Source organism: Podarcis bocagei (genome assembly GCF_964188305.1).
Source record: "Podarcis bocagei genome assembly, chromosome: 18".
Classification (NCBI taxonomy): domain Eukaryota; kingdom Metazoa; phylum Chordata; class Lepidosauria; order Squamata; family Lacertidae; genus Podarcis; species Podarcis bocagei.
Genome location: NC_138144.1, coordinates 11,830,369 through 11,857,355, shown reverse-complemented (window position 1 = coordinate 11,857,355; position 26,987 = coordinate 11,830,369). Strand labels below are relative to the sequence as shown.

At 48.0% G+C, this 26,987-nt stretch overlaps 1 protein-coding gene across 3 annotated transcripts; it reads left to right on the top strand.

The window, feature by feature from the left end:
* Positions 1–177: 177 nt before the first annotated feature.
* Positions 178–26,794, top strand: SLC5A5 (solute carrier family 5 member 5). Of its 3 annotated transcripts, none has more exons than XM_081177765.1 (15): positions 178–1,617; positions 13,078–13,143; positions 13,558–13,609; positions 13,927–13,994; positions 15,798–15,952; positions 16,071–16,211; positions 18,149–18,278; positions 18,764–18,852; positions 20,064–20,176; positions 20,608–20,678; positions 22,669–22,755; positions 23,083–23,288; positions 24,389–24,492; positions 24,927–25,030; positions 25,536–26,794. In XM_081177765.1, exons 2-15 carry the CDS (start codon positions 13,087–13,089, stop codon positions 25,728–25,730), a joined length of 1,572 nt encoding a protein of 523 aa, XP_081033891.1. In that variant the 5' UTR covers positions 178–1,617; positions 13,078–13,086; the 3' UTR covers positions 25,731–26,794. The 3 variants fall into 3 exon arrangements, with proteins under 3 accessions (XP_081033891.1, XP_081033890.1, XP_081033889.1); XM_081177764.1 differs by lacking the exon at positions 178–1,617 and adding an exon at positions 2,297–2,358; XM_081177763.1 differs by lacking the exon at positions 178–1,617 and adding an exon at positions 2,472–5,104.
* Positions 26,795–26,987: the final 193 nt, after the last annotated feature.

The window sequence follows — 26,987 nt, the reverse complement described above, 5'->3', positions numbered from 1 at the left end:
GCTGATTTCAGTTTGTTGGTTAGCTTTTCCAGCAGGACTGTTTCTGATTTCTGTTTGCTTGTTAGAGTATAAAGGAAAAAGGCACAAAAATATCTTTTCCCCACCCCAAACGAAAACTTGAATCTAAATATCTTATCAAAGGAAAAGAGGGAAGAAAAAGAGTAAGAAAGAGGGAAGAGAAAGAAAGAAAGAAAGAAAGAAAGAAAGAAAGGGTAAAAAGGAATGCCGAGGTTGCAGGTTCGATTCCTGTAAGGGACAGCTGCCTATTCCTGCATTGCAGGGGGTTGGACTGGATGACCCTCAGGGTCCCTTCCTACTTAGATTCTGTGGATTATGTCCCCCTCTAGTAGGGTTGTTTCTCATACAGTCTTGTACCAGTGGCCCATGTTCACTCCTGACAGGTCTCTCTAATGTCTAGTTATGACACTCCTATCTGCAAGTAGCTTATGATTTTTTTTGTAATGTTAGTGTGCATTGTCATCTTGAAAAATATTTAGTAGGGCCGGTTCTGGAGAGGCTCCTAATACATGCTTAGTTATTTTGCAGATTTCTCCTCAGAATGAGGTTCAAAAGCATTGGATTTCTGAGCTGAGGCATCCAGAACTACACACAATATTCCTTACTCTCCATATACTCATTGTATGGAAATTGACAACAGCAAAAATGGATTCTAGGCTGCCCAGTGGTGGCCAAGAGACTGATATGGATGAATTGGAATAATAATAATAATAATAATAATAATAATAATAATAATAATAATAATTTTATTTATACCCCGCCCTTCCCGGTTCTGAAAACTGGGCTCAGGGTGGCTAACAACAAATTTAAACCACTTAATTGATGCAACAAAAAACAGTATAAAATACAGTATAAAATGTGAATAACAATAAATGCAGAATTCAAAAATCAGTTTAGGGGGAAAATCCATCAAATAAACATTAGATGTTTATTTAGCCAGGGCTAGCTGGCTAAATTAGTCCTATTTGGGCCAGTGAGGAGACCAGGGGAGAATTAGCTGTGGGGTCTCAGAGCGGGTAATGTTCATAAAAAGGGGAGAGGGAGGGAAGGAAGGGGAATAAAAGATCAGGCTAAGTTCAAATTGAAAGCCAGGCGGAATAGCTCTGACTTACAGGCCCTGCGGAAGGAGGTTAAATCCTGCAGGGCCCTGGTCTCATGCGACAGAGCATTCCACCAGGTCGGAGCCACCACTGAGAAGGCCCTGGGCCTGGTGGAGGATAGTCTGACTTCCTTAGGGCCCGGGACCTCTAAACTATGGTTATTCATGGACCTTAAGGTCCTCTGTGGGGTAGACCAGGAGAGGCAGTCCCGTAAATACGAGGGCCCTATTCCTTCATCAATGGCTCAACAACATGACAATACTGGCAGCGTATGAATGGACTTCTTATAGAGGCAGACTTCCTTTGGATAAATACCATGATGTTGGGAATGAGTTTTACACAGAATATATTAGGTTACTGACAATTATTGCAGAGGTTGGCTGGCCATCTTTCCTGGAAGTTTGAGCTGAGATTCCTGTATTGCAGGGTTGGACTGGATGACTCTCGGGCTCCCTTTCAGCTGTACAGATAATAAGAATATACACACCTGCATATTCAGGTATGTTAATGTAACAGCCTTTTTTCTTTTCTTTTCCAATCTCATTGTTTAAAAAAGCTCTCAAGTGACCTGGTCCCTTCCAGTGATTATAAGTGATGAGTGTGCCAAATCCCATGCATGCAACTTGACCGCGTGGGCCTTGCAGCAATTGGGGAATTTTCCAGCCCGTGTCTATGATGACACATTTCTCTCCACAAACTTTCTGTTTTGTTTTGTTGGGGCTGTTTGAGTAAGGAAGGGATTTCGAAGAGAGGCAGGCACACAATTCAGCAGCCGCGGGCAAGACGTCATGTGAGAGTAGGGCTGGCATATTTCAAAATATGAAAATCCAGACAAAAAGTTGGCAAAGTTGTTGTTGAGCAACCCTAGACTTACTGTTCTTACTGATTTGGGGCCTTTTTGCAGGTTATTCAGGTGGCAGGGAGTGAAAGGGCAGGTGCTGGGAGAGCAACAGCCAGTAGCCCCCAAGGGACCCCCAAGGGTCATCTAGCTGAACCCTCTGCAAGGAAGGGATGTGTTTGCATTTTTTTTAAAAAAATAGAGTACAATATTTATTTGCAGGTGACTGGGTCCTTTCTGACAGATGCAAGAAGGCTTGCAGTGCGTGCAGAAGGAAAAGAGAAATTTCCTGGTTGCACAATAACACAACCCAGAGATGTGGGGCTTTTTTCTCTTGCAGGTTATGCGGGTATGGGGAGTGCAGAGAGCTGGCCTTCTTCTGAACTCCCTCATTTCCTGAAGGTGTGTGTGCCTAAGATATGCCAGTGGGCTGGCAGGCGATGGGTGATAGGAGATGCCCCATGGAAATGCCCCTAAGGAACCATAAGGAATCAAGATAGACTGCCTCTGGTGCTGGAGGTTTCATAAAGGCACAAGCCAATGGGGGCCCATCTGGCCCACAAGCAGGATTCAAACACGAGACCAGCCTCTGATAGACCTCTCCTCCATGAATTTATTGAATCCTCTGCTGAAGCCGTCAGGGTTGGTGGAATGTGTTCATAATCCCCCCATAGACTATTTGTTTATTGGTAAGTGACTTTCTCAATGTTTTGCGACATCATTTCACTTGAGGCAGATCTAAACCATACATTTGAAGTTCATACATCATTATCATGGGAACTGCAGTTTTCCCTCTCACAGAGCTGCAATGCCCAGCTTACTTAACACACTACAGTTCCCAGGATTCGAGAATCCTGTGCTTCAAATATCCCTGCATTGCAGGGGGTTGGACTAGGTGACCCTTTGAGATCCCTTCCGTCGACAAACGCCAGCTCCCTCAGTCTGAAAAGTGAGATGAGTGCCGCACCCCCATACTTGAATTTGCCTGGACTTAACTATCTAGGGGTCCTTTACCTTACAATTCTATGATTTTATGAAATTTGCTTTCAATGTTAGGTGTTAGTTAGGACACTTCTCCCTAACAAACTCATCTTTCTCTCTTCTGCGAATTTCATTTGCAAATAGGTAGCTCTGCTTTCAAATGCCTTTAAAATGAAAGTTCTACCCCATACCTGCAACTGAGCAGCTTGGCTTGTTGCTTCTATAGGATATTTTGTGTTTTTATATATGCTGCAAGCCACCCAGAGTGGCTGGGGAAATCCACCCAGATGGGTGGAATATAAATTTAAAAAGAAAGGAAATAGCCGGTGTTCAGCCCTTGTAAACAGCGTCTGAGTGGAAATCACTGACTGTCTGAGAAAAGAGCTCAAAAACTCTTTTTGTGTCCGGATTTTCACTTTTTGAAATATGGCCGTCATGGATGCTTGACAGATGTCAAGGTTGGAAGGACCCCCGGGGGGTCATCTAGTCCAGCCCTCTTGCAAGGCAGGACTCTCAGCTCAAGCACCCTTGACAGACCCAACCTTTGCTTAAAAACCTCTCGGCAAGCATTTCATTTTCCAATATTCTGATCATTTCTACTTTTAGATAAGTATTTTTATTTGTTTCCTTGATTTAGGGGGTGGCCAGCTGCCCCCTGCCTACGCCCATGACCTCGCCCTCTGGAAGACTTCCTCTTGCAGAAACCCCAGGTTATTTTTGCGCCCGGGCTTCCTGATCTCAGGGCTGAAAGGGCGCAGAGAAAAAGAGGGGGGGGGGAGAAAGAGAGGGAACCTGGAGCCAGAATTGCACGTGCCCGGGTCCTTCTTTCCACCAAACAGATCACCTTTGATAAAGAAGAAAGGGATGGGGGGGGCGGGAAAGGGTGACGCCTCCCTCTCTCATCGCTGGCTTCATAAAAGTCCTCGCAGGTGGCTGCAAGGAAGCTCTGCGAACAGCTGATCTCGCCTTTGCAACCCGGGCAATTCCTCTCTTGGCTTCCCCTTTTGCTTCTTCTACGCCGAATTTCTCTTTTTCCTCTCACCTCGGGATCTCAGCCTCTTCGCTGAACCTCACAGGACAAATCGCTCGCTTTCTCCCTTTTTATCCACCTGGCTCCTTTGCTCGTCTATTCATTCATTTCCTTTTGAACTGTTGCTATCACCTAAACCAGATTTTCCTTTTTTCAAGAGACAGTGGCAGAGAGGATAGAGTAGACTCTATAATTGCAAGATATAGGTTATCTTATTTGATTCCTACTTTACAGACACCAATTCTGGTGGGGCTGTGTGTGGGGGGGGTGTGGGGGGGTGTCTTTGCTGACTTTTTATCCCTGAGAGATTTTGGGTGGTTTTATTTTCCTGGCTTGATTCCTTCGCCCTTCCTTGGGGGGGGGGGCTCTCCTTCTGCTTTCCACACTTTTTTTGTTTCTGTTTAAATAAAACCTTTGCTCCTTTCTTCCTCGCCTGCAAACTTTTTGCTATTCCAATGTATCACATCTTGTGGTTAAGTTGTTTGCTATCCAGGCACCTCCAAATCTTGTAAATAGTAATTTGTGGAGACTTTCTCTCTCTCTCTCTTTCTCTCTCCATCCCTCCCCCCTCTCTTTCACCCCACTTCCTGTATTGAGCAGAGTTGGACCTTTACTCCCTTCTCCCCAAGGACTGAAGCTCATTTCTCTTCCCTCTGCTGTTGTCCTTCCAACCCTCCAAGTCCTCCTCCTTTTTCTTTCTCCGCTGGACCCACCAAGGGTTGCTCTCTCCATCTGCTGTGGTGCTGGTCCTCTCAGCTGCCCAATATGGCGCTAGGAGGTGGTTTAGAGGTCTTCAGAGCAGAGATGCTCACCTTCAGTTTATGGGATTATGGGGTCTTTGCCTTGATGCTCCTCATCTCCACCAGCATCGGCCTCTTCTATGCCCTCTCCAAAGGAGGCCAGAAGACTTCGGAGGACTTCTTCACAGGCGGGCGGCAGATGTCGGCCATCCCGGTGGGGCTCTCCCTGTCCGCCAGTTTCATGTCGGCCATCCAGGTTCTGGGGGTCCCGGCCGAGGCCTATCGCTATGGGGTGAAGTTCCTGTGGATGTGCTTGGGGCAGCTGCTGAACACACTCCTGACCGCTTACCTCTTCCTGCCGGTCTTCTACCGCCTCGGCCTCACCAGCACCTACGAGGTGAGCTCATTGCTTGGTTTGCTTTATTGCAATTCTTTTAAAAAATGTATTTATCAGTTTTTTAGTTTTACAATTTTTTGCAGCAAATCACATTGCATAAAATACCATGAAGCATACAAAACCATGTAAAAGGATCAAACATGTCATGCATTTTAGTTATCCTTTCCCACTGCATGTTCCAATCAATCTGTGTTCTTTTCTTTTTCAATCTTCTCGGTTAGGTTTACACTGCTGAATTTACTCTAAACCTACTAACGTCTTAATCCGTTCAAAATAATTTTTTTAGATATTCCAGAAAACTTTTCCAGTCTTGCTTAAAGACTCTTTCTTCCTGATCTCTTGATTGCTTCGTTGCATTTCTGTCCCAAGATAAATTGACGCACATGGTGGTTCTTCCACTCCTCATTTAGTCCCCACAACAGCCCTGTGAGGTAGGGCAGGCTGAGAGGCAGAGGCTGCCCCCAAAGTTGCTTCCACTGAGCTTCATGGTCGAGTGAGACCTCTTCCTAGCTCAGTCAGTAGAGCAGGAGCCTCAGGATTGCAGGTTCAAGCCCCACGTTGGGCAAAAGATTCCTGCATTGCAGTGGGTTGGGCTAGATGACCCCCGGGGCCCCTTCCAACTCTACAAGTCTAGAATTCTATGACTTGAACCCAGGTCTCTTCCAGCTCCTGGTCCTCATTTAATCCCCACAACAACTCTGTGAGGTAGGCCAGTGCCCGCAAGGTCACGCCTAGTGGACTTCATGGCTGAGTGGGAGGACTTGAGCTCTTCCAGGTCTTAGATTGTGCTGTGATTCCTGCACTGCAGCAGGCTGTGCTGGGAGGACCCTTGGAGCAATTTATGATTCTATGATCCATGGAAGGTTTTTAAACAGGGCTCCTTCCAGCTAGGAGATATCTATGAGAGTTTGGACAGGCATCTGTGAGTGATTCTTGGCAGGGAGTTGCCAGACTCCTGCTTGTGGGCTTCCCATCGGGGCAGGAGGAAGGGCTGGGTGGGCCCCTTTGGCAGGTCCAGCTTCTGCCCGGCTCCTATGTCCCTAAGGAACCTCCCAGGCCAGAGGCAATCTCTCTGGATTCCTAGGTTCTATGGGGTATTTGGCCCCTGTGAGAACAGGGGGCTGGGCTCTGTCCAATTCTGCAGACTGGAGAGGTGAAGTGTTTATTGTGGTTTGACCATGTGAAGCACCTTGAGACTTCCTCCCTGACATCTCCACCATCTGGGGATCCCTGGATCTGGACTGTTTTCACTCACTGATACCCCATCCTGTAGAATTTTATCAGTTATATTTCATCTGCACAATTGGAACCAAAATGCCTTTTCTGTGCAGCCTGAGCAAGATCGGTGAACAATAGTGAATTGTTGCATGTCTTCACTCCCCCCCCCCCCCCGCCCTGCTCAGAGTTGAGAAGAATATTCTTACATTATGAATGGTCCATGTCTCCGGTATAGAGGCTAATATATATGCAGACTGTTCCTGGATCAAGTGACTTTCCTTTAAGTTATCACAGCTCTTAACCCAGTTCAGGGTCGTCCTCGGAACTAGTCAGATGTTTAACTGAGAATCAAGCACTGTCAGCCCATCATTTGACAAAATAAGATTTTAGAGCCGTCTTGCCCCAAAATGGCAACTAGACATTCCATTTTGGTTACTGCAACCTCAGTTTAGGGGGCTTAACTGGCTGCTGCTCTGCGGGTGAGAGAAGGAGCTCTGTGCGAACTTTAGCTGCTTTGCACCCAGCCTTCCAGCAGCAAAGTGACCTCAGGATAAACCGAGGTCAGTCCTTTTGCACAGCACTAATCTTTGCACCGTCTCCTGTGGACCTTGTGGTTTTGTTTGGGTGCTTGTCACTTTGGCACAGTTAAAAACATGCCAGATGATTTGTGTTGCCTGCTCAAAACAACCTGAAACAAAACAGAGTAAGAGGCAAGGCTGTCCATCACCTTGACCCTAACACTGGGTGATCCTCGCACTCGCATCCCACTTGCGGGTTTCCCATAACAGGAGGCTGGACTAGGTAGACCATTTGCCTGATCCAGGAGGGGTCTTTTTATGTTCATAAGGGCATTAGGAACACAGGAAGCTGCCTTAGAATCATAGCATTGGAAGGGTCCTGAGGGTCATCTAGTCCAACCCCGTACAATGTAGGAATCTCGGCTAAAGCATCCATGACAGGTGGCCACCCAACCTCTGCTTAAAAAAGGAGGAGTGTCCTGAGGGAGACAGTTCCATTGTTGAACAGCTCTCACTGTCAGAAAGTTCTTCCTGATGTTTAGTTGGAATCTCCTTTTTTTGTAACTTGAAGCCATTGGTTTGGCACCTACCTTCCAGAGCAGGAGAAAACAAGCTTGTTCCCTCTTCCATGTGACAGCCCTTGGAAGATGGCTCCTGTCTCCCTTCAGTCTCCTCTTCACCTGGCTAAACATACCCAGCTCCTTCAGCCATTCCTCATGAGGCCTGATCATCTTGGCTGCCCTCCTTTGCACATGCTCTAGTTTGTCGATGTCCTTCTTAAATTGTGGTGCCCAGAATTGGACACAATATCCCAGGTGTGGTCTGACCAAGGCAGAATAGTGGAACTACAAATCTCCAGGATCTGGACACAAGGCTTCATGGAAGATGAACCCCTTGGGCCAAGCTATTGCTTTGGATGCGTGTTGCAAGAGCTGAGCTGCCCATGAAGCTGAGCTTTGCAAACTGTTGGCCACAAACCCAACTCCCTCAACCATTCCTCATCAGGCTTGGCTTCCAGACCCTTGATTATCTCAGCTGCCCTCCTCTGCACACCTTCCAGCTTAAATTGCGGAGGGTATTCTAGTGTTCCCTGAGTTCTAGTGTGAGGACAGAGGAAGAAAAATGCTCCTCTGCTCACGATCTCCAAGCCCAGCTTGGCTTTACAAACCCACGTGACCACATGCATGTTTCCAGTGCACATGCCCATGCGCTGCAGAGGCCTCTCCCGAACCAGATGGCAGGATAAGGGTGTTTTCCTAGCGTATCTTGAGACTCCCAAAACAAACCACCTCTTGACTTTTGAATCAGCCCTGTCTGAGCACCCTCTTGCAGAGCAAGCATATCCAGACCAGCTGAGAAGAGATTTTGGCAGCAGAGGCAGCCTTGTTCTCACTCCCGGAATGCTGGCCAGGAATGTGCCAAGGTGTGTAAAATTTACAAAGCAAACGTAGCCCATTGGAGCTCTCTCCTCAGTTAGGTTCCTCGTGCTTCTGATCTAAAATCCCGTTTTTGCATCAATTTGCTATTTTCTTTTTTTTTTTAACCCTACCACTGCATGCAATTTTACTAATACTTTAGAGCAGATTGCTCCCAATAAACACATTTTTGCTATCCCTTTTAGAATCATAGACTTGTAGAGACATGGGTCTTGAACCTGCAACCTTGAGATTAAGGCTCTCATGCTCTACCTGCAGAGCTATCAGAATACATTTTTCTACGTTATATTCACCCATGAATTCATGTGGCACAGTGGGTCTGGCCGTTCACCCGAAGGCTGGTGGTACATTGAAGGGGGTTGGACTGAATGACCTCTGGGGGTCCCTTCCCTTCCACCTCTACCATTCTAGGATTCTGTGATATAGCAAAGGTGTGACTAGGTTTAATGTAGCTTCCTGTGTTCCAGCTAAGTACAAAACCTCCAACATTTCTCTGATGAAAACAGGCATGTCCTGTTAAATAATAATAACCAAAACAATAATACCATAATAATTAATTTTATTATTTATACCCCACCATTTATATCACAGGCACTCTGGGCAGCTTCCAACATATATAAAACATAATGAAACATTACACATTAAAAAAAGCTTCCCTATCCAGGGCTGTGTTCAGATGTTGTCCAAAGGTTGTCTAGTGACTTATCTCTTTGGCTCGGGGGTTGCATAACTCCAGACCCCCCAACATTTCTCCAGAGAAAATAGGGACATCCTAAACAGTGGCAGAGTTTCATGCTCCGGCACCGGGGGGCGGAGAGCAGGCAGGGTGGGGCTGGTGCGCGTCCCAGGGGCATGGCGCCCAGCGTGGGCAGGGAGAGCAGCCGCGATGGCAAACCCCCCCCCCCACCGGGATTGTGCTGCCGGGGGCGGTGCACTCCCCCCACACTCCTCTTCCTCCGCCACTGGTCCTAAAGGAAAGCAGGGCATTTCGGGATCAAATCAGAAATCTGGCCAGCTTCTGTAAAACAGGGAGTTTCCCTGCAAAAAGGGACACTTGGAGGTCTGAAAGTACACAGTGGATTACATATAGAGGAATGTTGCATATACAGGATTATATTGTTTGCCTCGGAGACGTTTGATGCTGTCAGGCAGATCAACAAATGACTCAAGGAGTGAACCTCGGGTCTGAGTCACCTGTTGACTGATTTCAGATTTAATCCTCTGCATCTGGACTAGATCCCTGGGATCACACTGCGGTGTCCCAAAGCCCTGAAGTCATCTTGTTTGCATTGCATAGCAGCCTGCAGTTAGCTGGGATTATTACTATTTTTAAAGAAATTGGGGTTTAGGAACTGCCAGTCTTGCAAAGTGGTTTGGATTGTGAAAGAGAAGGGCTGAGAGTTTCCCTACCTGTCGCGCAACACAAGAACTTGTAGCCAACGGAAACTGAGGTCAGATAAATGAAGAAACCGTCTGCACACAGCACGTAGATGAACTGTGGAACTCCCTGCCACAGGGGGAGTGAGGGATTCCAAACTGGATGGCTTTAAACTGTGCCTTTTTTCTAAAAATAATGCTTAGGGGTATTCTCATTTTCCTACTCATACTGAAATACTGCCCCTCAATGAGGCCAAACTTAGATTCACAAAATGTTTGGCGGTATGCGTACCTGTTTGGAGTCAGCCATGCTTCTGAGTTCCCGTTGCTTGAAACCGCAGGAGGGGAGAGATGCTCTTGCACCCTGCTTGCGGGTTCCCTTGGGGGCACCTGGGGCACCACTGTGAGGACAGGGCGCTGATCCAGCAGCCAGGCTTTTCTCGTGCTCTTGTGGAGCCTCCAGGCCCAGAGGCAGTCTATCCTGATTCCCAGGTTCTATGGGGTCTTTGGCCACCGGGAGGACAGGACCCTGGGCGAGATGGGCTTCCCTTGGCCTGATGCAGCTGGCTCTGGTTATCTTCTTATGGGACTTCCAAGTCCAGAAGCAGTCTACCCAGATTCCTGGATTCTTAGGGGTCTTTGGCCACTGTGGGGACAGGGTGAAGGACTAGACATGAAGCCCAGGCAGCCAGGCCTCACCTGACGCAAAAGCCCCCATCACGGATTGGATGCTTTTGCTTGCATGGCTGGGCAGGGAGCCAAGAAGCACCATCAAGGGCTTTCAAAGAGGCAGAGAGCCATGTAGCTCTGGAGTGAAGGTGTCTCAGGTGGGTTGAGGAAGCCAGCCGTGGAAGGATGAGGTGCGCATTTGCGTATGGTAGTGCCGCAGGTGAGCCGATGTGGAAGCTTGGTTCCACAAGGAGCTCTCAAGGACATCACAGCAACCTGGAAGCTGCCTCATAATCCAGGTGCACCTGTAAGAACATCAGAGGAGCCCCTCTTGGGTCAGGCCAAAACCGCAGACCTTTGAGCTAGAGGTGAGAGAAGGCTCAGGGGCAAAGTCCCCATCCCTGCACTTCTTGACCTCCTGGAAATCATCAGAGATGGGGTGAAAGGCGAAACACACACACACACACACACACACACAGGGGTGTCTCTGTGTGTTTGCAAAATCAATAAACAAAATGTGTGTGTGTGTTTTGGAACAAGGGAGGCAGTCAGCTGAGATGCTGCCGGGAACGAAGTCTGCTTACTATCTTTGGCAGGGAATGGCTGAGCTGAAAGAATGATGGAAACAGCTGGAATCCTGCCATAGAATCAGAGGATTGTAGAGCTGAAAGGAACCCTGGGGTCATCTAGCCCAACCCCGTGCTCTGCTGAATGGGCTGCCCGAGCCAGACCACTAGGTACATCTAACCTAGTGGTGCCCACACTGAGAGTTTCAGGACAGGAGTCTTCCTTCCACTGAAAATATTTTTTAAAAAAGATTCTAGTCCACACCCTTATTAGAATCATGGAACTGTAAAGTTGGAAGGAACCCCAAGGGTCATCTAGTCCAACCCCCTGCGGAATCTCAGCTAAAGCAACCATGGCCTGTTGATTCAATAGGAACAAAGAAATCTCCCTTGTAGCCTTGACCCATTCACCACAGTCTTGTCTAGACAGACTGGCAGCTGTGGCTCTTGGGGGTCTCTCCCTGCAGCCCGTCCTGGAGATGCCCCTGGGTGACCTTCTAGGGGCTTGACTGCTGAGCGAAGGTGCCCTGGGCTCAGTGGATAAGAGCACGAGGCTCTCTATCTTAGGGTCATGAGTTCGAGCCCCATGTTGGGCAAAAGATTCCTGCACTGCAGGGGGTTGAGCTAGATGGCCCTTGAGGTCCCTTCCAACACTACAATGTTACCTGAATCTACAATTCTGGGATTCTTCTTAAACCAAGATGAGGCTCCTGCCCTCATGTTTCTGAAAAAAGGAGGGATTTAATTGCAATCTGCGTCATACCAGCTTAGATTGCTAGTCCATGTAGCTCAGTACTGTCTACACATTGGTAGATGAAGGGAACTCAGTGGATATAGCCTACCTTGATTTCAGTAAGGCATTTGACAAGGTGTCCCATGATATTCTTGTAAAGAAGCTGGTAAAATGCGGTCTTGACTCTGCTACCACTCAGTGGATTTGTAACTGGCTGACTGACCGAACCCAAAGGGTGCTCATCAATGGTTCCTCTTCATCCTGGAGAAGAGTGACTAGTGGGGTGCCACAGGGTTCTGTCTTGGGCCCGGTCTTATTCAACATCTTTATCAACGACTTGGATGATGGACTCAAGGGCATCCTGATCAAATTTGCAGATGACACCAAACTGGGAGGGGTGGCTAACACCCCAGAGGACAGGATCACACTTTAAAACGACCTTGACAGATTAGAGAACTGGGCCAAAACAAACAAGATGAATTTTAACAGGGAGAAATGTAAAGTATTGCACTTGGGCAAAAAAAATGAGAGGCACAAATACAAGATGGGTGACACCTGGCTTGAGAGCAGTACATGTGAAAAGGATCTAGGAGTCTTGGTTGACCACAAACTTGGCATGAGCCAACAGTGTGACGCGGCAGCTAAGAAAGCCAATGCAATTCTGGGCTGCATCAATAGGAGTATAGCATCTAGATCAAGGGAAGTAATAGTGCCACTGTATTCTGCTCTGGTCAGACCACACCTGGAGTACTGTGTCCAGTTCTGGGCACCACAATTCAAGAAGGACACTGACAAACTGGAACGTGTCCAGAAGAGGGCAACCAAAATGGTCAAAGGCCTGGAAACGATGCCTTATGAGGAACGGCTAAGGGAGCTGGGCATGTTTAGCCTGGAGAAGAGGAGGTTAAGGGGTGATATGATAGCCATGTTCAAATATATAAAAGGATGTCACATAGAGGAGGGAGAAAGGTTGTTTTCTGCTGCTCCAGAGAAGCGAACACGGAGCAATGGATCCAAACTACAAGAAAGAAGATTCCACCTAAACATTAGGAAGAACTTCCTGACGGTAAGAGCTGTTCGACAGTGGAATTTGCTGCCAAGGAGTGTGGTGGAGTCTCCTACTTTGGAGGTCTTTAAGCAGAGGCTTGACAACCATATGTCAGGAGTGCTCTGATGGTGTTTCCTGCTTGGCAGGGGGTTGGACTCGATGGCCCTTGTGGTCTCTTCCAACTCTATGATTCTATGATTCTACACTGGCTGGCTGCCTTGAACCAGCAGGACTTCAGAGAAGAGGTCTTTCCCAGTCCCACTTGAAGATGCCCCCATGGGACTGATCCTGGGACCTTCTGCCAGCAAGGCAGTCACTCTTCTGAGAGGAATCTCCTGTGGAGACTCTTTGGAAAGATCCCAGGAGTCCTTCTCCCTCTCCTCTCAACTCTCCATCTTCTCTCGACAGTACCTGGAAATGAGGTTCTCCAAAGCAGTCCGCCTGTGTGGGACGATCCAGTATATCATTGCCACAGTAAGTTGCTGGGGGTCTGCTGGGTGGGCAAATAATCTGTGGGAGAGAGGAGGGCAGAATCAGGGCAGAAGCTGAAGCAGGAGAGGAGGGGTCAAGGGGAGAGAGGAGTCTGGCTGGTGAAGACGCCATGGGGTCTCCCCCCTCCTGCTGCAAGAAGTTCCCCTCCCCGCTGGTCTCCCAGAAGCAGGAGAGGTGGGTTTAGGGTAGCACAACTGGGTGCTATGCTGCAGGGGACACCAAAACTACACTGTAGAACGGAGTGCAAGACGTGGGGGGGGGGCACCAAATTTTAGCGTTGCACAGGGCACTGTTGAAATTTGAAAGCCCAAAGTCCACCCCTGTTTCCTCCAAAGTTCCTTCTTCTAAGACATGGATGCCGATGTTGAAACAATTCCTTCTCCCCATCCAACACAGATGCTGTATACTGGGATTGTCATCTATGCTCCAGCCTTGATCCTCAACCAAGGTCAGTCCTGTGTTGTCTCTCGGGTCTGGAGAGCAAGCCAGATGAGGAGTGGTTGAGGGAGTGGGGTTCGTTCAGCCTGGAGGAGACCTTGGACACCGCAAAGAGCGGAAGGGCTCTCACATGGAAGGTGGAGCAAGCGTCGTAGAATGGCAGAGTTGGAAGGGGTCCCCGGGGGTCATGCAGGGATCTCAGCTGACAGGGGCCCCCCCAGCCTCTGCTTGAAAACTCCCCCTGAGCTCACAGTCCTTTCCTTTTGAGGAGCAACACTTTTTGCTGGCAGCTTCAAGACCAACCTTTCCTCTTGGTTATGTCTCTAGTGACTGGGCTGGATATCTGGGCCTCCCTGCTCTCCACGGGGATCATCTGCACCTTCTACACAACCATTGTGAGTACGATTGGATGGGCTCATTGATTTATTTCCATTAATTAATTTCTTTCTTTTTTAAAAATATTTTTAGTGCTCAATTTCCACATAACAAATTATCAAACTATACAATCACCTACGTAATCTGCCCCCCCCCTCCCATGGACTTTCCTCAGCTCCTCTCCCTGATTTTGCTGCACATATTTTCTCTGCTTATTATAAAATTATATATATCCTTACATATCTGTCCTTCATGTTATCAACAATAAATTTGTGTATGTTTATTCAAAACCTGCCAAGGAGTCCAGTTCATTTTGTTGTATTTTCAAATAATTTGTATAAAGTTCCCATTCCTCTTTGAAGTCACAGTTGTCCTTGTCCCGCAAATTGTATGTCAATTTAGCCAGTTCTGTGTAGTTCATCAATTTCTCTTGCCACTGTTCCATTGTTGGGATTTCTTCATTCTTCCATCAAGACTCTTGCCACTGTTGTAGCATACATAAATAAGTTCCTTATTTTCCTTGGCGGGTCTTGTCCTACAATCCCTAACAAAAATGCTTCTGGTTTTTTTTTTGCAAATGACATTTTAAACATTTTCTTCAATTCATTATATATCATTTCCCAATTTTTTAAAATTTCTTTACAATTAATTAATTTCTATTTATGCACATTCAGTTTGTGCGCAACCATACACACACACACTGATCCCGGAAGTGACCTGGAAACATCACCAAAAGGGGTGGGGCGGGGCATGTGCTTAGCTTTGCAAATGTGCTAGCAGTTTTATCGTTACACCACCTGGAGGGTAAAAATGCACAACCCTGCTTTAAAATAAAAATACTAAAACTAATTACTATGACCTCTTCTTAAGGTAGGCTTGGAGAAAAAAGGTTGTTTTTAGCAGGCGCCAAAAAGGGAGCAGGGAGAGCGCCTGCCTGATGCCAAGAGGCAGGGAGTTCCAAAGGTTAGGCACTGCCATCCTAAGCGATTGATGTGCTTGGGGGCTCCCTCTCCACCCGGGGGTGAGCCAAAGTCCTCCCTGACCCATTCCGGTAGATACCTGCTCTCCAAGTGGTTTGCAACAAAAGTACCAGTAAAATAAATAAAATAAAATAATAATATAAAATGAGAAAACCACTCTTAAAAATAAGAAATCAGTATGACGGACTGTTCCTGGAAGAATGGAATATTTGAAATAATATTTTGGAATATTTGTTAAATATCACAATCAGATGACATTATGAGCAGGATTTGGAATATGAGCAGCAGCAGAGAACTGATAATATATGAAGAAGGAGAATATGTCTTGGGTGAAATGCAGTATGTTGTTATTTGATATAGTTTTGTTTTATCTACATGCAGGCGTTGGTAAAGGGACAGCTTGAAGGACAAGGAATTTGCTTTAAAATGGGTGTTAATTTGAGATATATCTGTGAAATAAGCAGCATGTAAAAGGGTATGAACTGGAATATATCTGAGAGAGTGGGAAACCAGTTTTTGCAGAAACCTGTATGAAATTAATTTTAATTTGGTTTTGATGTGTTTTAAATTTGAAAATGAATAAAAATTAATTGGCAGAAAAAAATAGAATACATTCTGTAAATGGGATGGGATTAAGAATGGAGAGAAAGACCAGAAGTTGAAAGAGAAACACATAACAAATTTGGAATGTAGAATTTATATGTAAAGATGTTAGCATTTAATTAAATAATTGACAGAGAGAGAGAGATTTGAAAGAGGAAACCAGCCACGACACGTTTATTTCTCTGTGCGTTCTGCAGCCAGGCGACTTGGGCGCCCCTAACTTTCCCCTCCGTCTTCCAGGGAGGAATGAAAGCCGTGATCTGGACGGACGTCTTCCAAGTGGTGGTGATGCTTTCGGGTTTTGTCGCCATCTTGATCCAGGGGACCATCCTGGTGGGGAGCCCCGCACAAGTCCTGGCCATCGCCTACAATAACTCCCGCATCAACTTCAACGAGTACGTCCTGGGTTGTGGAAACTGTAGCGCTATCGGCGCCATCTCTGGGGGGTCCAGAGGCAGTCTATCCTGATTCCTAGGTCTGTCTTCCCACAATCCTCCCTCTCTGTTTCCCCAGCTTTAATCTGGATCCTCGCAGCCGCTACACTTTTTGGACCTTCATCTTTGGCGGGACGATGGTCTGGCTTTCCATGTACGGGGTGAATCAGGCCCAGGTCCAGCGCTACGTGGCCTGCAAGACAGAGAGAGAGGCGAAACTGTGAGTTGGGTGGAAGGGGGAAGCCTGAAGGGAGGGCTCATTTAAGCATCGCCCTTAGACGCCGGAGGGAACTGAGAAGGAATAACCTGGGGCATCTTTTCTCCGTGGAGCAACAGAGACCCCCAGCCCAAAAGGGGTGCATTTTTGTGTCTGGTCTTCCTAGAAGCTGCATCTGAGCAGCTCCCCAGTTCCCCGTTTCAGAGGGAACTAACAGAAAATAGAGAAAAGCTGCCCCTATTTTCACTGAAGAAATGTTGGAGGGGCCAGAGGGAACTGAAGCCCCAAAGTGGTGGAGGCTGATACACAGCATAAGGGATATCAATCAATCCAATCAATCAATCAATCAATCAATCAATCACTTAGTCATAGACCAGCAGTTTAAAAAAGGCTAAGAATACAATAGTTGTAAGAACAAGCTGGATAAAAGCAGGGAGACGAGTCACCAACCAGCTAGAATTTTAGTTGTTACTAAAATGATTCGAAGACGAGCCATGTGTCTGAAATACAAGATTTCATAAAAGGAATTATAATAATGCCTCTCTCAGGCTTGCTGTCTTGATTTATCATGATTTTCCTGCGGGTAACAGCAGATGCACAGAATTGTGCTCCGTTGTGTGTAATCAGAGGGTTTCTATCTGATAATAGGTATTTTAAATAGAATGCTTCAGATCTCCCTGAATTGGAGTAATGAGCTGTTTGCGGAGGTTGTAATTAAAAGGGCAATGGAATAATACATTGGCACTTCCCATGTCACAGGGAAATTACCACTTTTCAACTTATTATTTCTGCCTCTGAGGAGTAGGGAAGGTAGAATTTTAAATCTGGTTAGCATAAAAGCTTTCCTATATTTGGGGATGGGTAAATTTGACATCTATTTTGGCATTGTAAATGCTCCCACATAACCCTTAATAGGGAATAATCCGAGGTGACTTTTGCACTGGGGCGAACAGAGACTCCCTGCCCCAAAAGGGCTGCATTTTTGTCTCCTATTTCCTCGGAAGCTGCTGGCTGTTCCTCTGGCCGAGGCTTCTGAGATCCCCATGAGATCCCCATGGCAGATCCCGGGGCACCTGCCAGGTAGTTGTGTTGGTCCGTGTCCCTGAGTCTATAGACTCAAGCTGTATTCCTGGGGAGGCTCGATAACCTGGGGGCACCCTTTTGGCCACCCCACCCAGGTGCCCATCCCACAGCCCCACAAAGCTATCAGCAGCTGGCTGGGCTGTGCTGGGCTGATAAAAAGGTTGGCTGGGGACAGACTGGGAGATCCAGGGCCTTCCTGCATAGACCAGGCAAGGTGCCAGACCTCAGTGTTTCATTTAATCAGGGCATTTACATCACAGCCTTTTCTCCAAGGAGCCCAAGGCAGCTTGCCTGGGTCTCCTCTTTTAACACCCCCCCCCCAATGACCCTGGGAGGTGGGCTAATGCCACAGGAGGGGAGAGAGGGCTCTTGTGTTCAAATCCTGCTTCCCTTCAGGGCACGTGGTTGGCTGCTGTGGACTAGAAGGGGCCATTGCCCTGACCCAGCAGAAGCCCCTTATTACAGAATCACAGAAGTGTAGAGTTGGAAACCCCCTTCAATGCAGAAGTATGCAGCTGGCCCACACGGGGATTGAACCCACGAACTGAGAAGATAGCTCAGTCAGCAGAGCATGGGACTCTTAATCTCGTGGGTTCAAGCCATGCATTGTGCAGAATATTCCTGCCTTGCAGGGGGTTGGACTAGATGACCCTCAGGGTCCCTTCCAACTTGACAATTCTGTAATTCTACAATTCTACCTTGGCACCACACTCTGACCAACTGAGCCACCTTCTGGGCTCCCCATCCCTCTTCCAGACCTTTGTACGCTCCTTAATTGCTTGATTTCCCCTATTCTCCCTGTCCTGGGTTCAAATTTTATTTTTGTCCTCTCTGCTTCCCCTCTTCTCTCTCCCCAGAGCTCTCCTTGTCAACCAGGTGGGCCTCTTCTTCATCGTCTCCAGCGCTGTGGGCTGCGGGATTGTCATGTTCACCCTCTACAAGGACTGCGACCCCCTTTGGGCCGGATACATCTCTGCCCCTGACCAGGTACCTCTGCCTCGCAGGGGTGGGGCTGGGGCTCAGGGGGGGCTTGGAAAGCCAAAGCAAACTGCTTGCCGTAGGAAAGAACAAAGGGTCAAACAGGCAAACAAACAACCCCCAACAGAGAAGTTCTTGTGCTGCAGTCGTGCAAAAATGTTATGGGATGGCGGGAGGTAGAACACACATTGGAGAAATGAGAAAGACAGCAGACGGGGTGGAAACTGCTGAGGTCTGCTTGTTTAATTTAAGAAATGTATTAGTTACCTTGCAGGGGGTGGGCATAGAATCATGGAACTCTTCCAACTTTATGATTCTTTCATTTTCCCTGTTAACAATTCCTGCATTGCAGGGGGTGGACTGGATGACCCTTGGGGTCCCTTTTGACTCTACCATTCTTTGTGCATCTTGTGGCCAGCTTCAAATCATGGCCATCTCCCTCCCCTCCTGCTGCCCCTGAAACAGAACTGACACTTTCTCTCCTTTTCTCTCAGTACATGCCTTATTTGGTCTTGGATATCTTTGAGAAATACCCCGGGGTGCCGGGACTTTTCCTGGCTTGTGCATACAGCGGGACCCTGAGGTGAGTGTGGGAGACCCCCTCTTTGCCCAATGCAGAATAACCCCCCCCCAAAGAAATTACATTTCCTGCAAAGGAGACACAAAAACTTTGATTCCTGAGTATAGCTAAAGCTATCTAATATTAGAAGCTCTAGGAAAGTCAACAAAAAATATTTTATTGCATCTGCTTCTGGGGTGGAGCATGCTGCCCCCAAAGTCCCCAGCTCCACCTGGAGGGAGATTGTGGTTTCTCAGGGAGCGTTTCCATTTCAGTTTTCTGAGTATTTCCAGCACTCTGGTTCAGTGCAGGATGCTGACCTGAAATTCAGCAGCCAGCCTGGTTAGGTTTTGTACACAAATGGCAGTGGCAAAATGTCCTGGGCTCAGCCTGAGGATCTCTAGGGGCCTCAATAGGGGTGGCCCCGTGAGTTAGGAACACCAGAAATACACGTCTCACTTTCTTCTAGAACGGGACGGGTGTTGGTTTACGCAGATTAAAACGCTGCAGGTGAGATGCAAAAAGCGAGGAACATATAAAAATAATCATGAATTTAATAGAATTAAAACAATATTTCTACATTGCAGGGGGTTGGACTAGATGATCACTGGGGTCCCTTCCAACACTACAGATTCTAATATGAAAAAGATCTATTAAAAGACACATAATAAAAACAACACAGCACTCTTAAAAACCGTTTCCTTTTTTTAAAAAAGACCCATCGAAATAGAACAGGATTCACTTGCCAGCAGAAGGTCAGCAAGGAGGGAGCCAGCCAAGCTTCTCTAGGCAGGGAGTTCCAAAGTTGTCTGGGAGGAGCCACCACCAAAAAGCTCCTCTCCCGCTATATGGGAAGATATAGACCTTCAGCTAGCCTTCAGGATCAGGCCAAAGGATCATCTAGGTCTGCATTTCATCCCTGGAGGGGCCAAATTACCCCAAAGAACCTAGGGATCTAGATAGACTGCCTCTGGACCTGGAGGTTCCACAAGAGTCGATGGCACCCACCTGAGAGGTGCTGGAACTGCACTCTGGCATTCTCTGGCTGGGAAAAAAAGCACTGCCAGAAAAGCATGGCATGAGCTGAACAGCCGTCTCTTGGGATTCCCCGGTGCATTTGATGATAGACTGCTCTTGAAGCTGGAGGCTCCTTCCTAGCTAATTCAGGCTGTTGGTGGCTTTGTCCTCCGTGACACGTCATTGTAGCAGCTGCCCCGTCTTCCCTTCCTCTTCAGCACGGCTTCCACCAGCATCAACGCCATGGCCGCCGTCACCGTGGAGGACCTGATCAAGCCGAACTTGCCCAGCCTCTCCCCACGGAAGCTGACCCTCATCTCCAAAGGGCTCTGTGAGTGAAGGTGGCCGGGGCACCCTCCAAAGCGTGGGGAGGCTGGGCTGGCATCCCAGGAGACCCCTTGGGAACAAGCATAGTTCCGTCAGGAGATTCTTCATTTCGGGGTTGGGGGTTCGAGCCCCACATTGGGTAAAAAGATTCCTCCATTGCAGGGGGTGGGACTAGATGGCTCTCGGGTCCCTTCCAGCTCGATGATTCTACCACCCTAAGCCAATTGTTTTCAACAGATCTACTCCTGAGGATTTGTTCATTTCGTAAAATTTATACACTGCTTGATTGTAAGCAAACAAACAAGCAGTCTCCAGCAAGGCCAAAACACTAAAACGGCCAATGAGAAAAATTAGCAGTAATAATAATAATAATAATAATAATAATAATAATAATAATAATAATGGAAATTGTGCTTTTATTCTTAACATTTCCAGCACTGATTTATGGGACGTCATGCATCACCGTTGCAGCGCTGTCTTCGTTACTGGGAGGTGGGGTGTTGCAGGTAATAATAATTTTATTATTATAATTTTGTTATTTTTACTATTTATGCACTGCCCATCTGGCAGGGTAACTGTCTCCGCTTATGACCCCTCCCTCAATTTCTTCTCTTTCTTCCACAAGGATTTGGCTCATGTGTTTTTTCCTGAAAGCACAATCTGCATTCAAGATAGCAACAGGGTATTTTACAGGCCACGCTTCTCCACTATTTTCTTCAGGGAGCCAAACTACTTAAGAACCCAAGAAGAGGCTGCTGGATCAGGCCAAAGGGTCCCCCCCCCAGTTCAGCATCCTGCACTCACAGCGGCCAAATGTCCTTAGGAATCTGGGAATTGAGATAGACTGCCCCTGGACCAGGAGGTTCCATAAGAAGATCATAAGAGTTTGGCTGACTGGATGAGGCCCATCTAGTCCCACCTCCTGTTCTGACAGTGGCCAGCCTGCAAGGGAAACCCACAAGCAGGATCTGAGCACAGCTGCTGTTTCCCCATCATCTAGTATTCAGAGGTAGACTGCTCTTGGGCATGGAGGTTCTGCTGTCACAGTAGTCCTCCTTAAGAAGAGCTTGGCTGCTGGATCAGGCCCATCTCATCCTGCACCTGTTCTCACAGGTGCCCCCAAAGGAAACCCAGAAGGAGGTCCTTTTATGATTCCTGTTGCAGGGAGTTCCCCTAACCCTTCTTTTTATCTGTAGCTGTACAGTATAGGAACCACTGATAGCCTCCTCCTCCTCCATGAATTTGCCCCGCCTCTTTCCAAGTCCTCCAAGTCATTGGCCTCTTGTGGCAGGGAGTTCCGTAGGTTAACTACAAGGTCCAGCTTAACTACGCTGCTTGGTGTAGTAGTTCCTCAACAAGCTTGAGAGGGTGGGCTGCGAGGCTTTTAAAAGGACAAATCCAGCGCTTTGCATCAGGCCCTGGGAATGTACTGAGGACCAATGCAGGCTGATATGCGTTCTTGCCAACAGTCTCCAAGGGGCAGCCCCATATGTGGTGCATTGCAGTAGTCCAGCCTGGGAGCCACCGAGGCACAGAAGCTGGCAGCCAGGCCTCTGCCTTCCAGTCATGTGTGCCGGTGGCTGGTTTTATGACATAGGGAGTTGATTCTCACGCTCGGCCCAGTATTGTCTCATTTTGTTTCAACAAGGAGGCCACTCCACCCGCCTTTGTAGCAACCAGGAAAAGTTTGCATTCACAGATGTGCGCACACACGGCTTATCGGTTTCTGCATTGTATCTCATATGTTAACAACTCGAGCTGCATAGTTGCATATCTGGGAGCTGATTGGCACTTTCAGATTGCAGCTGCTACTCGTGTGTTAGAGGTGACGCGATAAGAGGTTTGCACAATTGTGCGTGGCGGGGAGACAGTGGACAGAGAAAAGTGTTCCTCCTTCTCTCGTGACATGAGACTCTTGGACAGCCAGCAGAGGATTACAGACAGATAAGAGAAAGTCATTCTTCACAGAGTTAATCTGCGGAACTCCCTCCCACAGGCCACCAACTTTAAAATTTGACCAGAGGCGGTTTGAGGGCAGTGTGACAGGTGGCCCTGCGTTGGGCGCCTGGTAAGCAGTTGCCCAGTTTTGGGAAGGAGGTGTGAGGCCTCTAACAGAATCATAGAATGATAGAGTCGGAAGGGACCCCGAGGGTCATCCAGCCCAACCCTCTGCAATGCAGGAATCCCAGCTAAAGCATCCAGGACATCCTTGTGACTTGAAGCCATGGGTTCGAGTCCTACCCTCCAGAGCAGGAGAAAACAAGCTTGCTCCCTCTTCCATGTCATTGAAATATTGGAAGATGGTTCTCTCTCCTCTCAGTCTCCTCTTTTCCAGGCAGAACTTCCCCAGCTCCTTCAACCGTTCCTCATAAGGCTTGGCTTCCAGACCCTTCACCATCTTGGCCGCTCTCCTCTGCTGCACACCTTCCAGCTTGACAACCTCGTAACAACATGCTTACCCTTGCCTTCTCTGCCCCGCTTTGTGTTTCTGCACAGGGTTCGTTCACCGTCATGGGCGTCATCAGTGGGCCCCTTCTGGGAGCCTTCATCCTGGGGATGTTTATCCCAGCTTGCAACACCGTGGTAAGTCCCAAAGAGGACCCGAGAGGATGCTTTTGGGTGCTGGAAGAAAGGTGCTGTGCCATGGAGGGGCCTTGCAACAAAGCAGTAGGATTGGAACGAAAGAACACAAAAATACCACCAACAATGCAGGAATCTAGATAGACTGCCCCTGGACTTGGAGGTTCCATAAGCACATCAAAGGGTGCCCATGTATCCCAGCATCCTCTTCTCACAGTGGCCAACTGGAGGCCTGTGGGGAATCTCCCTTCCTATGCAAAAATTCCTGGGTGGGAGGTGGGACTTTAAGCTCAGCAGCAGCATAAAACCCGACCTCTCCTTTCTTCCCAGGGGGTGTTGACTGGGCTTCTTGTGGGATTCGCCCTCTCTTTCTGGGTGGCTGTGGGGGGCACCCTCTACCCGCCCAGCGCCGCCACCATGGGGGTGCTCCCATCCTACGGAGACTTGTGCCCGCTCTACAACGCCTCCGAGGGAGCCAACGCCACCATCACGCTCGGCCCACTGCCACCCCGGAACATCACAGAAGTCGCAGACAGGTGAGATGGTTGTTGATCTCTGGTGCAAATTCAAATAAGTGGCTGGGGCAGCCCAGCCAGATGAGCAGGTATAAGTAATAAGATTATTTTAACACTAAAGGAAAACATAGCAAAACAACATTTCTTTGCCCAGAGTAGAATTCAGGAGGATTCAGTAGAATTCAGTAATGGGAAAACATCATTTATGGCCTGTAAGAACTAAGGACATTCTACAGTGCGCCTCAATGCGCTTTGGTGCTGTTCAATGTGCTTACAAGCCCAGGAACAAGGTACTGCTGAAGGTTCAAAGCAAGCATAAGAAGATCTTGCTGGATCAGGTCAAAGGAAGCCGATTTGGTCCTCATAGTGGCCAACCTGCAAATTGTCTGCCTGCGGAGCTGGAGGTTCCATGAGAGGAATCTGCCTGCTGGACCAGGCCAAAGCGGGCCACTGACCCCAGCATCCTCTTCTCCCAGGGGCCAACCAGGTGACCCTAAAGGGACAAGCAGGGACAATGTCAGGTTCTGCACTTGGGCAGGAAGAGCCAGATGCACACCTGGCTCACTTGCAGGACATGTGAAAAGGATTGAGGGATCTTGGTGGAATCTTGGAGTTGGAAGGGACCCTGAGGGTCCTCTGTTCCAAACCCCTGCAATGCAGAAATCGTAGTTAAAGGATCCATGAGACATGGCCCCCCAGCCTCTGCTTAAAAACCTCCAAGGAGGTTTCTGGGTCACTGTCCTCTCCCCCCAGAAGTCCCTTCCCCATTGAACAGCTCTCACTGTCAGAAAGTTTCTCCTGATGTTTAGTCAGAATCTCCTTTCTTCTAACTTGAAGCCATGGGTTCGAGTCCTACCCTCCAGAGCAGGAAAAAGCAAGCTTGCTCCATCTTCCCTGTGACAGCCCTTAAGATGGCTCTCCTGTCTGCTCTCAGTCTCAGTCTTTTCCCCAGGCTAAACATCCGCAGCTCCTTCAACCGTTCCTCATCAGGCTTGGTTTCCAGACCCTTGATCATCCTGGTCACCCTCCTCTGTACTCCTCCCAGATTGCCAACACCTTCTAGGAGCCAGAACTCAATTATTCCCCTGCCTGCAGATCTCACCATCTCACTTCCTTTGCAGGTCGGCCATTGCGGATGACTTCTATGCCATTTCCTACCTCTACTACGGTGCCTTGGGAACGCTCACCACAGTTGTAATTGGGGTTCTGGCCAGCTGCCTAACCGGTAAATTGGTGGGGTGGAGCCATTAGCTATCTATTAATTTGCTTCATTTGTTTTTTTTTTAAATAAGTTGATTCCATTTTTAAATAATATTTTTTATTATATTTCCAATTTTAACCAATCCTTTTAAAATGCAACCAGAACAAATCTCTCATATCTGTTGACACATTCCATGGTGTTCTTTTATTCCCTTATAAAGCTGCTATCTTACTGATATTTTATCCATTCTGTACATCAATTCCAAATTTTTAAATGACAAATTCTCATCTGTTGCTATTGTTCAAATCCTGCGTACATTTTGACATAACTATGATGGTCCCTCCCCCCTAATATTCTACAAAAGAATACAATTTTAGAAGTTGATTTCAATACTTCATGTTTCATTGCCTTAAAGTGTGCAAATTCTCTCTCCCTCGTGGTTCTGGGTTTTGCTGCAGGGCCTGCGAAAAGGAGCTCAAAGAAGCCAGGCGTGCTCTGGTGGGACGTCATGAAGCAGACCGCCATGGTCTCCCCAGAGGGGCTGAAGAAACCGTTCACCAAGGTAGGGCAGTGGGGAAACTGGGCACTCTGAGAATGGTGGGCAGTGGGCAGTACATCGGAGCTGCCATCACTCAGCGTAGAGAACAGGGACCACCTGAACCCTCATATTCCAGCTTGATCATCGCCATCACCTGCAGCTGCAGGAGCATCGCTGGCCGTTCTCCAGTTTGGAGAGGCTCATTTGACAGCAGCCTTTAGTGTCATTGTTCCAGTCCTGTGGAGCTCTCTGCCACTAGAGCAGCATTACCTGAATTTGGGTCTTCAGCTGTTTTTGGACTACAGTTCCCACCAACCCTGCCCACTGGTCCTGCTAGCTAGGGATGCCTGTTGGTCAATTCCTGCTCATATACCCTTACAAGAAAAACAGAAACAAAACAAACAAGGTTACTCTGCCCCTTGCCTTTCTGCCTTAAATCATTATTTGTATTTTCTTTATCATTTCTTTCTTTTTATCTTGCTTGGGTGTAAATCAATGGCTTCCTTCCATTTCTCAACCGCCCGCACAGGATGCAGGGAACTCTCCCAATCTGCAGAAGAAAGCCTTTGGCTCAACGTCTCTGGTGCCCAGCTTCCCGGCCGAGGAGAAGACCCTGATGGCCAAGGAGGAGAAGGCATCATCAGAGCCCTCTGAGGAGAACCTCTGTGTCTGCAACGCCTTTGAGAGCAGTTATTTCCACCTGCTCAGAGAGACCAACGTGTAAAGGGTTGGGCACTTGGAGGCTAGAAGCCTCCTGGACCAGCTTTACTTGGGAAAGGACCCCATTTTGGGAGGGATGGACCTCATTCCACAAAGAGATATTTGTAGATCTCTGGCCAGGCCAAGCTGCAACCTCTGGAGAAATTTGGCAGGGCATTCCTGTCCTGTTATCAAAATCTGGCCAAGTTGTGCCAACAACACGGGGCGACGTGGACCCTTGGAGGCTTCTGTTTGTCCTTTTAGAGGACACACATCCCCAACTGGGTCCTGTCACGAAGGAGCTTCTTCATCAGTTCATTTATTAGTATCAAACAGAAGCACAGGAGATCCATCAAGGCTTGAGCTGCTGCCCAGGGGGCCTCTCCTCTCCCCAGAAGCTCGCTTTCTCCATATCAGACCCGTCCTGCTGTCTACGGTGGCTGCCAAGGGACTCTTCTGTCGATGTCTAGTTTTCTGCTCTCTGACATGGAGGAAACACCTGGTTTTAAGGGAAGGAGGGGGATCTATCAGGCTCTCGGGGGACATCGTATCAACTGGCTCTGGTACTCTCCCTATCACATCTGGCTCCTGTCTCTGTTCAGGGCTGGTGCATCTGCTAGCTCACCCCTGTTCCTTGCCCTCCAATATTTCCCAGTTCTCCTCCTTCTCCTCCTGTTTCCCACCACCAAGGACCTGGGTCCACACTATCTTCTTCTGCCCCCTCCCTGGGCGCCTCTTAGGGTGGCCGTCTCCACTACTCCTCCTCATCTAGCCTGATATCTATTCTCAATTTTCACCTGGAAATGGAGGAGTTTGAGATTGGCAAAGATGAGAAAAAGCAGATGTTGCAAACTGGAATAATAATAATAATAATAATAATAATAATAATAATAATAATAGTTTTATTATTTTACTCCGCCCATCTGACCTGGTTGCCCCAGCCACTCTGGGCAGCTGATGTATATTTTGCTCTAGGAGGCTTCATTTGGTCAGAATTGAGTCAGCACTTCCAGAGTTAACACTAAATACATCTCTTCTAGTTAAGGAACCACCATAGCTGCTAGAAGGCTGTGGAAATTTGTGTCCTGGGCTTTTAGACTCGTCTACCCATGTACTGGGACGCGGGTGGCGCTGTGGGTAAAAGCCTCAGCGCCTAGGGCTTGCCGATCGAAAGGTCGCGGTTCGAATCCCCACGGCGGGCTGCGGTCCCGTTGCTCGGTCCCAGCGCCTGCCAACCTAGCAGTTCGAAAGCACCCCCGGGTGCAAGTAGATAAATAGGGAC

Excerpts from the sequence above, each read along its gene's own strand:
- SLC5A5 (XM_081177763.1), top strand. The coding sequence starts at position 4,733 with ATGGCGCTAGGAGGTGGTTTAGAGGTCTTCAGAGCAGAGATGCTCACC. Across the intron at positions 13,144-13,557 it reads TCCAGTATATCATTGCCACA|ATGCTGTATACTGGGATTGT; the intron begins GTAAGTTGCTGG and ends CATCCAACACAG. Across the intron at positions 13,995-15,797 it reads GCACCTTCTACACAACCATT|GGAGGAATGAAAGCCGTGAT; the intron begins GTGAGTACGATT and ends TCCGTCTTCCAG.